This window comes from Neofelis nebulosa, chromosome 3, assembly GCF_028018385.1.
Source record: "Neofelis nebulosa isolate mNeoNeb1 chromosome 3, mNeoNeb1.pri, whole genome shotgun sequence".
NCBI lineage: Eukaryota > Metazoa > Chordata > Mammalia > Carnivora > Felidae > Neofelis > Neofelis nebulosa.
The window spans coordinates 92,197,463-92,213,064 of record NC_080784.1 but is presented as its reverse complement, the minus strand read 5'-3'; the positions used below and the strand labels follow the sequence as shown (position 1 = coordinate 92,213,064).

General features: G+C 35.4%; 1 protein-coding gene across 1 annotated transcript; it reads right to left on the bottom strand.

Moving 5' to 3' along the window:
- Positions 1–9,003: 9,003 nt before the first annotated feature.
- LOC131507070 (zinc finger protein 35-like) lies at positions 9,004–11,078 on the bottom strand. The gene has a single exon (XM_058721372.1). The coding sequence runs from the start codon at positions 10,882–10,884 to the stop codon at positions 9,301–9,303; it is 1,584 nt and encodes a 527-aa protein (XP_058577355.1). The 5' UTR covers positions 10,885–11,078; the 3' UTR covers positions 9,004–9,300.
- Positions 11,079–15,602: the final 4,524 nt, after the last annotated feature.

Sequence of the window (15,602 nt, the reverse complement as noted above, 5' to 3'; positions counted from 1 at the left end):
TCAAATTAATAGCTGACATGATATTACATTGAATTTTTAAATATATGTTTGTCATGTATCACTTCCATTTGAATGTAAACTCTATGAAGGTAGGTAGTTTTTTTATGTGGTATCATACCTGCAGCCCTCATTCAGTACTTGGCATGTAATATTTATTGAGTGAATTAAAAAGTGAAAGCATGATAAATATCTGTAATGAATATTTTCTGAGACTTTTTCTTGGAAGTTAAAATGATATATATCATCCCTACTTTCAGTGACTAATACTGTAAATCCATAGGGTACATTTTCCTTCCTTTTCAGACAGGAATAAACTAGAAGTGAAATATATGAAGATTTTGATGGCTAACATATCTCAATAGGCATCTCAGTGTTTCTTTTCAATATCCTTCTATATTTCATATTAGTGGCAAGATATAAATGGACATATCGAGCTTTTTTTCCCCCATCAGGGACTTTGCAACCCTGAATCAAATAAAAGCAGTATATTTCTATGTAGTTTAAAAACACAGCTGTAACTGTTTACTCTCAAGACAAGTTTTGATTACAAATAATAGACTTTTCTTCTCTTTTCCAAACTCTTTAAATAAAGCAGAGGAGTGACATCTATGAAGTGAGTCAGGGAAATGAGTAGGAGTAGAACAGAAATAACAGCACTGATGTTACTCATATTGTTTAAATGACTTTGAGTCTAAATATAATATAAACTAATATGACAAACTTGAATAAGATAGAAATTGAATGTTAATTTTTTTTTGCTTCTTCAGTTCTTTATTAGTTGCATGTATGCACATGACTTCAAAGGGAAAATGAGTTCTCTATCATTTAAGCCCCTTGGTTTGAACTCAGAAGAGGGCCATACTTAGGTTATCTATGATAAAATATGTTCAGTTTATAGATACATGAGGAACTAAGAAAAACATTTAACTTTCTCAGCAGGTTTCACAGAAAATCAGGAAATCTAGACACAAATTAATCTAGTAAATCAATAGCTTCTGTAATAGCTGATTGGAATATGCAATCATTTTGTCATCAGGTATTCATTTTGCCTAGAATTTCCTAACCTAATGAATAATGATCTCTATTTTTTTGATATTTATTATTTTCCTATTCTATTAATCATTATATATTTTTTCTTCTATTTAAATTTTTTTTTCAACGTTTTTTATTTCTTTTTGGGACAGAGAGAGACAGAGCATGAACGGGGGAGGGGCAGAGAGAGAGAGGGAGACACAGAATCGGAAACAGGCTCCAGGCTCCGAGCCATCGGCCCAGAGCCCGACGCGGGGCTCGAACTCACGGACCGCGAGATCGTGACCTGGCTGAAGTCGGACGCTTAACCGACTGCGCCACCCAGGCGCCCCTTTTTCTTCTATTTAAAACTTTTATTTTTTACTTTCCATAGCTCCTACATTTGTGGACCGTGAATTCTTGCTTTTTCTGTGTTTTAAATTGTAGCCTCCCAGCATAAAGTTTGGTTGGCCAGCTACTAATTAGGTGTACCTCATGTATTGGTGAGGCTCTCTATGTCCCATTCATGGCTGCTGACCGAAATACAGTGACTATTTTATATTCTTTAGTGGTGTGTTGATCTCTGATACTATCTCTGTTGACAGTGTTAAGAAGTTGACTAGTACAAAGAAGAGTTACTTACACATAAGTGATACTACTGAAGAATACTCAGTAGTTTTACAATTATTTTCAAGGTCAGCATGTCAGTAACGTCATCAGTAACTTTAAAACTAATCAAACCAAAAAACCAATCCCAGATTTCAGCTTTAAGACATCTTCCCTCACCCCCATCCATTAAATAACTTCTAGTAATATTGTTGGTGTCTGAATTTAATCAAGAAAATAGAATCACTAAAAATAATTTCGGAATCATTTGCACATGGGAAATACAACTTGAAGAAATAGAGAATGAGCTAGGGAAGTCAATGCCTAGAAAAAAAAGTCACACATTTGAGAAAATTTAGTAAGGGCTTCATATGGAAACACAGGAGTGAAGAACTCAGAGATCATAAAGCCATCAGAGAAGCTACCACATTTGACAGCCAGAACCACCAGGACCACGGGTCTGGAGATCATGGAGATATGAGAAGCCACCAGATCTCTATGGCCAGATCACCACAACTTCTTAGACTAACAATTATTTTATTTCTCTTTTTCAAATTTTATGCCCAGGGCCTCATTAGCAAACTCTAGCCTAGAGCTACACAGGAAAAACTATTCTGGAAATCTTTGGAAGGAATCAGTGGCAGTGCTCAGTCAACCACAGAATATCTGGCAGATATGGCTATGTGGTTCCTGTGGATCTACAGTATTTCTCATGAGGTTAGGGACAGATGAGGGAACTATTTTTCTAAAGTAAAAATTAGGGAATTAGTTACTGATTACCTTACTGACATTCTGAGTTTGAAAATAGTTGTAAAACTACTGAGTTCTCTTCAGTAGTATCACTTGCATGTAAGTTACTCTGTTTTGTACTATTTAGTCAACTTCTTAACACTGTCAACAGAGATAGTATCAGAGATCAACCATTAAAGAAAAAAAATAGTCACATGTATTTTGGTCAGCAGCCACGAATGGGACATAGAGTGCCTCACCAGTACATGAGGTACACCTATTAGTAGCTGAGTAAAGAGAAAGTATTATTTTCTTTTAATAATTTATTAATTATTTTTATTAATAATTAATTACTATTAATTTCAGATGAGTAAAAAAACTCCAAAATATATCTCTTAAGAATACTTTTTGGGGGCGCCTGGGTGGCTCAGTCAGTTAAGCGTCCGACTTCAGCTCAGGTCACGATCTCGCGGTCCGTGAGTTCGAGCCCCGCGTAGGGCTCTGGGCTGATGGCTCAGAGCCTGGAGCCTGCTTCCGATTCTGTGTCTCCCTCTCTCTCTGCCCCTCCCCCGTTCATGCTCTGTCTCTCTCTGTCTCAAAAATAAATAAAATGTTTAAAAAAATTAAAAAAAATACTTTTTGTAATCCATTACATTAACAGAATTAAAAAAATCACATGATCATATTAATAGATGCGGAAAAAGCATTTGAGAAAATCAAACACCTATTAATGATAAAAAAAGAACTCTCAGTAAACCAGGAATAGAAAGAAATTTCTTTAACTTAATAAAAATGTCTACAATAAAACTACAGTTAACATTATACCTAATGGTGAGAAAACCAAAACATCCCACTAAGATCAGGTACAAGGCAAGAACGTGCCTTTTCACCACTCATTTAACATTTTGTACTGGAATTCCTTGCTAATGTAACAAGGCAAGAAAAGGAAATAAAAGATATACAGATTAGGAAGACGAAATAAATCTGTGTTCACTGATAACACGATCATCTATGCAGTAAATCTTAAAGAAAAAAAAAACTTCTGGAACAAATAAACAATTATATCAAGTTTTTAGGAGACAAGGTTAATATACAAAATGATATTGCTTTTCTGCCTGCAAACAATAAGAAAGAATTTGAAGTTAAAAAACACAATGCTATTTACATTAGCATTCTTAGAATAGCATTTGTAAGAAAAATGTATATATATATATATATATATATATATATATATATATGAGCTATATGGAGAAAATTACAAACTCTGATTAACAAAATCAAAAAAGAACTAAATAAATGGTGAGATATTCCATGTTTATTGATAAGAAGATTCAATATTATAAAGACATCAGTTCTTCCATAGAATGCAATCTCAATCAAAATCATAACAAGTTATTTTGTGTATATTGACAAACTGTCTCTAAAGTTTTTATGGAGAGGCAAAAGACCCAGCTAACACAATATTGAAGGAGAAGAACAAAGCCACAGAACTAACACTACTCAAATTCAATACTTACTATAACACCACAGTGATCAAGAGTATGGTATTGGTGAATAGACAAATAGATCAATGGAATAAAATAGAGAGTTCAACAATAGATTCACAGAAATATACTCAACTGATATTTAAAAAAAGAAACAAAGATAATACAATAAAACAGAGATAGTCTCTTCAATAAATGGTGTTGGAACAATTGGACATCCATACACATACGCACACATGCACACACACACACACACACACACACACACACACACAGAATGTGGTCACTGACCTGACCTTACACCCTTAACAACATTAACTCAAAATGGACCTTAGATACAATGTAAACTGTAAAACTATAAAATGAAAAAATTCCATAGAAGAAAAACTACATGACTGGGTATGGGAATGGCATTTTAGAGATAACATTAAAGGAAGATCCAATAATTGATAAATTGTACTCTTTTGAAATTAAAATTTCTACTCTGCAGAAGACAATAAAAGAATGAAAAGACAAGCCGCTGACTGCAAAAAGAAGTATTTTCAAAAGACATTTGTAAAAAGGAGTGTTATGCAAATTGTAAAAAGAACCTTTAACACTCAAAAATAACAAAACAACTTGATTTAAAAATGGGTCAAAGACTAAAAGACTCTTCACCCGCACATATACAGATTATAAATAAGCATATGAAAATATGTTCCACATCATGTCATGAGGGACATGAAAATTAAAACGGTGAGGGGCGCCTGGGTGGCGCAGTCGGTTAAGCGTCCGACTTCAGCCAGGTCACAATCTCGCGGTCCGTGAGTTCGAGCCCCGCGTCGGGCTCTGGGCTGATGGCTCAGAGCCTGGAGCCTGTTTCCGATTCTGTGTCTCCCTCTCTCTCTGCCCCTCCCCCGTTCATGCTCTGTCTCTCTCTGTCCCAAAAATAAATAAAAAATGTTGAAAAAAAAAATATTAAAAAAAAAAAAAAAAGAAAAAAGAAAATTAAAACGGTGAGATACCACTACACATCTATTTAAATGGCCGGAATCTGGAACCCTGACAACATCAAATAATGGAGCAGATGTGGAGCAGCGAGAGCTCTCATTCACTGTTGTTGGGAAAGCAAAATGGTACAGACACTTTGGAAGGCAGTTTGATAGTTTCTTACAAAATTAAACATATCCTCATTATATGATCCAGCAACATTATGCTCCTTGATATTTGCCCAAAGAAATTAAAATCTTATGTCCAACAAAAATTTGCAGTTGGATGTTTGTAGCAGCTTTCTTCATCGTTGCCAAAAGCTTCCAAAACGTGGAAGGAAGCAAGATATCTCGTAGTAAGTGAATGCATAAATATACTGTGGTACATCCAGACAAAAGAATGTTAGTGCTAAAACAGAAATGAGCTATCAAGCCACGAAAATACAAGGAGGAAACCTACATGCATACTATGTAAAGGAAGCCAATCAGAACAGGCTACATACTATATGTTTCCAACCATATAACATTTCAGAAAAGTTAAAACTATGGTTTCATAGAACTAAAAAGATCAGTGGTTTCCAGGGGTTGATACTGGAGGGGGATAAATAGGTGGAGCATAGAAGATTGGGGGGGGTAGTGAAAATACTCTGTATGATAGTATACTTATAAGTATGCATCATTATATATTTGCCCAAATCCACACAAAGTACTACAGCCAAAGTGAATCCAAAGGTAATCTATGGGGGCACTTGGGTGGCTCATTGGTTTGAGCGACCAACTCTTGACCTTGACTCTGGTCAGGAGCCCAGGGTCATGGGATCGAGGCTTGTGTCAGGCTCCATGCCGGGCGTGGCATCTTCTTAGGATTCTCTTTCTCCCTCTACCCTTCTCTCCCACTTATGCTCTCTCCCTCTCGCTAAAATAAATAATAATAATAATAATAATAATAATAATAATAAATTTTAAAAATTAAAAAAAACACAAAAAACAAAGGTAAACTATGAAATTTGGCTGTTAATGATGTGTCAATATAGGTTCATCAATTATAAGACATGTATTCTCCTGTGAGATGGATAATGTAGCAGACAAAGAAATGTGTGGGGGCCTGGATATATGAGTCACCTCTGTAACTTCCTGTCAATTTTGTTGTGAATCTAAAATTGCTCTAGAAAAAACCTGGGTGGCTCAGTCAGTTAAGCACCTGACTCTTGATTTTGGATCAGGTCATGATCCTTTGGTTCATGCATCAATCTCCACGCTGACAGTGTGGACTTCCTTGGGATTCTCTCTCTCCCTTTCTCTCTGCCCTTCCCCTGCTCATGCTCTGTGTCTCTCAAAATAAATACATAAACACTTAAAAAAAATAACTAAAACTTCTCTAAAAGTAAAATCTTAAAAAAACAAAATAAAATAAGTCATTTAGAGCAATATAAATAAAATAGTAATTTTTATGAATGTCTAAGTAGTCACAAAGTGAACATGGATGTATAAGATCCTTACTTTGCAAAATTGCAATAGAGTTTATTGTATTTTCTCTTGTGGGTAGCATTTTCACAGCTAAGTCAAGTCTCAAGTAGGCCTTAACTTTGAGCTAGCTGGAATTCTGGAGGCCATATATTATTGTATTGAAATAAATGTGTATTGTAAGCTGAGTGAAGAATTTATGTATAATGGAAAGTGGCACATTGAGAAAAATCTGAACTTCAAGTACCTTGAGTTTTTTTTTTTTAATTTTAAAAAAGTGCTTGAAAATTTTTATAGAAATGGATGACCATTAGAATAAAAAGATCCATGTATAATGTAAACTTGTATAATTCTACATTAGATATCATTTGTCTTGATTACTTTCTTTCTTTTTTTTCCCCAACACATCACATATTTTACTTTATCACTTTCCATGTGACAAGGTACAAAGTCTAACCCAATTTGAGATTCTTAATCTATAAAATGAGAAGTGAATGGTTACAAAGCTCTTAGAAGAGTTGTGCATATTTGGGTCTTAATATTACTATGATCAATGTCATTATTACAGATATTATAATGGTCTTTTTTTCATGGATTATGATAACACTAGAATTCATACTTAAGGAATACCTAAGTCACACAAATAAAATATTCAAAATTCAAATAAATAATGAAGAGAAATAAAATTTCCAGAAAGCATACTTAAATCTCTATGAGAAATATAGGATGCTTAGACTGGGTTATTTGAGAAGAGTTATAGAATGTTGACAAAGGATATAGCAGTGGGTAGGTAACCCCCTAGTAATAGGTTTCCATATCTAGACCTAAAACGTGGAAGGAAAAAGGAGTTACAGAACTCAGGGAGAGAGCGAGCTCTGAGAAGTGGTTGGTTGATAAGAACTGTAATTTTCTCACACAAAAGAGTAAATGAAGTCTACGGTGAACCCAAATTGAGGAGGATGGGGGAATAGATAATCAGACTAATTCACATTCCTCCTTCTTATTTCCTGCTGGCATTCTTTATTGATCAACTCCAAATTTTTACGAAAAGACAAGTGACCTCTTAATGCAATAAATATAGCTCAGTTTTCTGGAACCTACAATGGGAGAAGGAAAGTATTGAGTTGATCTTGAGGGACTAATAGATATAATATATTCATGTTTTCTTCAAGTACTTATCTGATTAACAAGGTCTAAGATGGCATCTTTTATTATGTCAAAATATTAGCCAAATACTAATGACTAAAACTGAGTATATTTAATAAATTAGAACTAGGTGAATGTATTTATGTCTTTTTTTATATCAGGAAAATGGCATTTGTTTCAGAGTTGAAGAAAATGGTATTTTAATGACACCTATACATAAATGTTAGCAGATATGTTTATTTGTATTAATGAAAACATTTATTTTTATGGCCTTTGAATGTGTGTAGGTGATTTCTAATTTTAAAGTTTGTCTTTTTTTGAGATGAATCAAATTGTTATATTCAGGAAATTAATTCCTTCAACATTCACTAGATAATATTTACTATAATTATTAACATGGTTTATGACCAGCATTTGCATACTTATTTATCAACATTATGTTACACTTCTTTTAGATTTTAAAGGTTATTATTCTTCTATTTTAAAACCAGTATTTTGCTTTGTGCAATTTTCTAATTAACATTGGTTAAAATATTAAATTTTACATTTCAATTATTGGGGAGCGGGGGTGGCTCAGTTGGATAAGCGTCCAACTTTGGCTCAGATCATGACCTGGTGATTCATGAGTTTGCACCCCACGTCAGGCTCTGTGCTGACAGCTCAGAGCCTGGAGCCTGTTTCAGATTCTGTGTCTCGTTCTTTCTCTGCCCCTCCCCTGTTCACACTCACTCTGTCACTCTCAAGAACAAACATTACAAAAATAATTTTAAATTTCAATTATCCTTCAAGTAATGATCTCACTTGAACCAAGAGTACCCTACATGTAAAGAACTGTGAACTTAACATATTAAATATTATTAATAAAACTGATCAACTAAGAATCAACACAGGTAAATAAAGTACAAATAACACAATTAGCAAATATTAAATTTCATTGTAAAATAATGTTTAGAGTAAATCACCTGAATTATTTTTACTGCATCCTCACTCTTCCTGCCACACCCACCATGTGCAGACTCAACCACTGATTGTCTTTTTTTTTTTTTTTTTTTTTTTTATGCCTCTCGGCAAGCTTTATTCTTTGACTCCTCTATCTGGGGAGTGTTACAGGCATCTTACTCCGATGGGAGTACAATGGGAGTTAGGGTCACTTAGAGTTGTTGATCTTAGCAAATGAATACAGGCCAGCACATTTGTGGCCCCAGTGTGTTGTCTCCATCAACCCTCCAGTGTTTGGCCCTGCACACTGGGAAGAAAAGACTCATCAGAGGTCCCCAGAGCTTTACTACACCAAGGTTCACGAGTCACAGATAAGAGAAACAGCTGTTTCCTACTTCTATCCATTTTAGGACCAGGAGACAGTTAATAGGGTGTTTTTTGTTTAAATTACCTAAGGAATGGAAAGCTAATCAATGTTCATAGGTGAGTTGTTGGTGAAGTGCTACCCCAAGTGATTTCCTTAATTAATCACTGCTTAACCCAAATACTAGAATACAAGGTTCAAAGCTCCAGAATTGCACCAGGCAGACCTGTACCAACAACCTGCCTGTTGCTCAAGAAACTACCAGGCTCAAAAAACAAAATTAAGCTAAAAATACCTTTCCTCAAACAGGATCTTTATCACTTAGCTTTGCACGACCCATTTTAAAGAAAGCCACATTCCATTTCAAACAGGACTACTGAGGGCACAGTTTAAAACACAGTCCTTGCCTTTAGATGCTTTCACTTTCTTTAAGTCAGCCTCTGAAATGCTTGTCTTGTGTTCTGTGCTGCATTCTTGAAAACTGTTACTTGTAACATGGCGGGCCTCATTTTTACAAACAAAAACAGCAAAGACGTGTCCAATTAGGGGGCAGTGGATTATGATCAATGACTGGAGTAACAAGTACTTGTCACTCAACAAGATGAGTTCTGTGGTGTCGCATGAGGTGCGAGTTAGAAATGAAAGCCGCACCACACTTGGCACACTCATAGGGCTTCTCCCCAGTGTGGGTTCTCTGGTGCACAGTGAGACTCGACCTCTGCCGGAAGGCCTTGCCACACTCATTGCATGTGTAAGGTTTCTCCCCATTATGAATTCTCTGATGAATAAGCAGGTATGAACTACACGTGAAGGCCTTCCCACACTCATTACACACATAAGGGAGATCTCCACTGTGAATCCTCTGATGCACAATAAGGCAAGAGAGCTGACTGAAGGCTTTTCCACACTCACTGCAATCATAAGGTTTCTCTGCAGTGTGAATTCTCTGGTGCACAATAAGGTGCGAAAAACAACTAAAGGCTTTTCCACATTCTTTACACTCATATGGCTTCTCACCAGTATGGCTTCGCTGATGCACAATAAGGTTTGCACTCTGGGTGAAGGCTTTGCCACAATCGTTACAGGCAAAGGGCTTCTCCCCAGTGTGGATCCTCTGGTGGACAATGAGGTTTGAGCTCCGAGTAAATGTTTTCCCACACTCATTACATTCATAGCATTTTTCTGTAATGTGGACTTTCTGGTGCCGAGCAAGTTGTGAGCTATAACTGAAGGCTTTCTCACATTCACTGCACTTAAAGGTTTTTTCTAAGGAGTGGATTTTTTGATGTACGGTCAGATTTGAACTCTGAGTGAAGGCTTTCCCACATTTTGAACAAACATACGGCTTCTGTCCAGTGTGGATTCGCTGATGCACAACAAGGTTTGCACTCTGAATGAAGGCCTTCCCACACTCATGACATTCAAAGGGCTTCTCCCCTGTGTGGATTCGCTGATGCACTACGAGGTTTGCACTCTGACTAAAGCCTTTTCCACACACACTACATGTAAAAGGCTTCTGTCCAGGCTGGCTTTTCTGATTTTTAACAGAGCTAGAACTAAGGCTATACCTTTCCCCAGGTTCCTGACATTTCTGGTTTTCCTCTACTTTGAAGCTTTCAGGTACATGACAGTCCTTCACTGTCACTTGTCTGAAATCTTTCTTTTCCCTCTTGATTCTCTGCTTCTTTAACGGGTTCCCTTTTTCACAGGCTTCTCCTAACTCAGGTTCTGGAGGATTAACTTTCTGGATTCTTCCTGGCATTATGCAGGGTTTTTCTGCTTCATCACATATCTCAGTTTTTGGAACCAGTAACTGTGGGTTCTTGGTTTCAGCACCTAGAGAGGTCATGTTCCCATGTGTCTCCAGTATCTCACTCTTGGCCAGAGTCCCTGATAATGAGCAGGTGCCAAGGGCTGAGGCAGGAGGTGCCTCCTGTGTTGCTTTCAGGACTACAGCCATGTTCCAGAACATGTTTGGATCCTTTTCCTCCTGTTCTGATATGACAAGGCCTGTCTGGGGACTTTCCCCAGGAGCCCAGACTTTGATGTTCTCCAAGTGCACTTGTTGGCTAGATGCCTGGCCTAGGAAGTTTTCTTCCTCTTCCTCCTCCTTTTTCACTGTCACTGAGCCCCAGGGGGCTAAGGCCATGGCCTCTCTCAGTTCTGCAGTCATCGTCTCTGCTCAGGAGGGGAACTCTTATAGCTGGGGGCTGCCCAGCAGAGGTCAAGCCCCATCTAATCTTTAAGTTTCTTCTTCTTGAGTTTCTTCTCAGGGCCAGGATGATACTGTCTACGTGCACCGCGGAAAGGCCCGGCCAGAGCTCGCGGGCTCTGCAGCAGAACATAGGCTAGATCATGCGCCCCGCGCCTACCCTCAACCACTGATTGTCTTAAAATGGGTGTTCTTTAATTCTTGAGAGTTGTGGTTGAACAGTATGGAGGAAAGAATATACTGTGTTTTCCTCAAATCATTAGCTCAAAAATCAAGTAGTCCCATGAATATGGTTGTGATTTACATACCTGTTTTTCTGCTTTTAGCTCCTAGTTATCTTAGCAGCCATATTCCATCCATGTATTCAAGCCACTTCATAATCTCCTTCTTCTCAATTCAATAGATGACTTTAACTATAATCTGTCATAGAGAGTATAGAAGTTAGCAGGTCTAAAGACCTTCAACATCCATTTTTTCTCCATTCATCATTTGAAAATTAGTACTTTGCCCCAAGAAAAACTGCAAAACCTTTAGAAATTAATTTCTTTAGTACCTTTCAGTCAATATTGTAGACTACTCAAAAGTCATGCGTATCACAAATCATGTATATAAAACAACAAATATCTTTTTAAATGTTTTCAAAGACAAAAGGAAAATCCCCTGGGTATCAAACAAAGAAAGAGATGCTGCATAAGCTAGCTGGTAGTTGAACTGTTTTTTTAAAAGGTATTTACAGCATTAAATCATGCAGAGGCTTTCATTTTGTTTTAAGTTTATTTATTTTTTTGGAGAGCACAAATGGGGGAGGAACAAAGAGGGAGGGAGGAGAGAGAGAGAGAGAGAGAGAGAGAGAGAGAGAGAGAGAATCCCAAGCAGATTCTGCACCTAACTCACGAACTGTGAGATCATAACCTGAGCCAAAATCAAGAGCTGGAAGCTTACCTGACTGAGCCACCTACACACCCCGGGGGCTGTAATTCTAATGAGCAAATTGGGGACAGGAGACAAAACTCTGGGGCAAAATAAATTGGGTAATTAAAACTGAGATCCACATGTGCAGCCAGAGTATCAAATGGCTACATTCTTAAACAATGAGACAGCTAAAAGAAATCTTTCCATCGACAATAACAACATTCCCTACCTTTGGGCTTTTGGAAGAAAACAGTTTCCTATTAATTTGAATTTTGATATTTCACAATCTGTGTTCCATCCTCTGCTATGCTTTAGTATCAAATGGATACTACTATCTGGCCCAGATAACTCAAAGTTGAGAAATAAGTTTAATTGGCCCCAAGCTGATAAAGAATCGGGGCATCTGAGAGAAGGAAACTGTGACACCTCTAGAGGAGCATATTCTCAAAACTTACCTTCCCAAGATAAGCATCACATAGATCTCAGATGAACATGAGCATGCTGTCTAAAACATCATCATACATGGAAACCTAGGAGCAAGAGTCCCTGGAAATAATGTATAGCGGAATTAAGACCTCTAAGGACTTCATGTATTACAATTGTCATATTGGATATTAAAACATATCCAAAATTAAAAAAGAGGAATATAGAATAAGAGCAAACAAGCTCCTACTTTTTTTAAGTGAACCCAATATCACATTGGGTATTAACTATACTTTAATTAAAATTTAAAACTTCATTAAAAATTTCTAAAAGAAGAGACCAGAATAGAGGAAGAAGAGTTCATGATGACATAATGGATGAAGACTTTTCAGAATTTATTAGATACATTAGCCTCAAATTAAATAAAATGTAAGGAAACCCAATGAATGTAGTTTAAATAAGAAAAAAACAACAGTGACAGATGTAGACACATCATAGTGAAACTGTTATCAATTACAGTGAAGGACTTCCTAAATATACAGAGAAATAGGTTTCCAATAGACAAATCTCAGTAAGTGACTGCAAACTTACCAAGAGCAAAATGAAACTGAAAAAAAAAAAAAAAAACAGAAATAATCACTTCAACATTCTGATAGATGACATATGTAACTTACAATACTATACTATGGTTGAACATTGTTTAAGAATAAGTTCAAAGGAATGCTTAGGTAAAATGATGACATATATTTCTACTAAAATACCTTTACTTATCAATAATCTATTTTCAAAAGGAGAAAAATAAAATGCAATAAAGACTGTGACAACAGGAATTAATAAATGGTAAAAATCAGTGAACACTAACTATATGTTAATAATTATAAAAAATGACAACTTTGGGAAATTACATGAATTTGAAATAAAAATAGAGAAAAATATATAAGAAAACAATGGCGAGTAGAATGGAAACTGTAAATGCATACAGTTCAGAAGAAGGACACATTTATTTATTATCGTATCCTTGGGTAGATCAGTTAATGTTATGGAGCGAATTGTGTCCACCTCCCTTCTCACGATTCATATGTGGAGGCCCTTGGCCCCATCTTTTTTGAATGTAGAGATAGGGCCTTTAAAGAGGTAATTAAGGTACTGACTTTGTAAGGTCCTAGTCCAGAATGACTGGTGTCCATATAAGGGGAGGAAGAGACAGGAAAGATGTATGCACAAACAGGGAAGACTATGAGAGGACACAGCAACAATCTGCCATATACATGTCAAGGAGAATGGCCTCAGGACAAACAAACCCTACCAGCACCTTGATCTTGGACTTCTAGTCTCCAGAATAGTGAGAAAAAAAAAAAAATTCTGTTATTTAAGTCACTCAATCTGTGGTAGTTTGTAATGGCATCCCAGAGAGACTAACACAGGTGACTTCTAAAAGAAATAAAGTATAAAGATTCCAAAGGAGTAAGAAAAAAAAGGTGAAAAGAACAAAGTCCAGGAGAAAGGAGAAATAAAATACATTAAGAAAGATATATAAACCCCAAAATAATATGATCCAAAAAAGTAAAAATATATTTGCCCTCCCTTAAATACCATTTTTTTTCATTTAAATGGCAGTTATGTGTCACAGGATAAACATCTAACATATAAAGATATTAAAATATTAATAATGAAATATCAAAAATTATTATACAGTGTATTTTCTTTAAATATAAAGCTAGAAATTTACATATCAATGGCAAAATGATAACCAGATTTCAGTCATTTAGCAGTGTAAATCACACAAACAACTCATGAATCATAGAAAAATAAAAATAAAAAATTAAAAAATAACAAATTTAATGCAAAAAAATATCCACTTACAAAATTTTGCTAAAATAATAAATTGATATTAGAGGTAGTTGTGTAGTCTTAAATTATTATATAAGAAAATAAGAGACACAGACAAATAATGAGATCAATATGTAACTTAAGAAATTAGAGAAGTAACAAGTAAAACCACAGTGATAAAGAAGGGAAATAATAAGATAAAGTCATATCGTAAGAAAAAGAAAACAGGCATATATTAGAGTTAAGCAAAGCCTAGAATTGGTCTCTAAATAGAGAAATGTAAATTTACCTAAGGTGATTCAAAAAACATAAATGTGAATATTTTATAACAATTAGACAAAATTAATCAGTACTCATATATGTGCCAAAGCTACCTGGATAATATCGACGAGAGAATGTCTATTTTTATTCCTAACATGTTTCAATTGTGTAGAAGTTGTGCTATATCTCTCTTAAAGAGTCAGGTGAAGCCCTTCAACAAATCTCTATCTTTTCCTAAATACTAAGACAAGAACACAGAAGAAACAACTGTTAAGATGTAAACTCTGTAATTTAAACCTATTAGGTAATCTTTGCTAACAAGTTATTCATTGAAATGAATATGTGTGTCTATGTGTATGTGTGTCTATGTATATAGGTGTGCTTGTTAAGCATTGATAGCCTAACCAAATGAAGGAAAGTGTATACCATTTTGGATATTTGAGCAAAATATAAATATTTATTTATTGGGAAGTTTTACTTATAAGAATTAATTCATTGATAAAAAAGAAAACAATGCTCAGAAATGTTGATCATTTAAAATTGATCATTTATTTTGAAAAGCTCATTTTTGAAACCATTTCAATACCAGGTACTTACTACACATTTGAGCTAATGTCTGATGATTAATTATCCTAAGTAGGATGTTATTTAATTTTTTTAAGTGCTATTCAATTTATGTGATTATCATAAACTTATTTGTAATATCACTCTGCATATGAAGACAGAGTGTATCTCCTGGTCACAAGACAGGAAATGGAGTCTTTAAATACACATGTATGCAGAAATATTTTAGGGCTTTTTATGAGGAATTATAAAGTGATACATTGTTTTATTTATTTACAAATGGCTACATTTAAGTGTAATGCACTTACTTTAAATAACTGCAATGTACACAGATAACAAAATCCTCACCTAAATCAGATTTGATATTTGACTGAAGAGTATCCCGTGAGTCCAATGCATGTAGATATTCATGACAGGGAAGACAAAGAAGAAAATAGTAACAAGTGTTAAAACTGAGTAATGTTGAAACATATTTATAGTTTTATAGCACATTTTTTGGCCATTATAATCAAGGAAACAATGTATTAGTCATCACTGAACTTGAAAATAATTGGATTTCAATTTTTTTTCAGTCAGTGGATTTTAAATAACACTCATTGGATCTTAAATGAATTTATAATAGTAAAACCAATGCTTGTGAGGGTGGGTGTAGAACAGTAGAAAGAGTAATGAAGAAAGAATCAAAACAA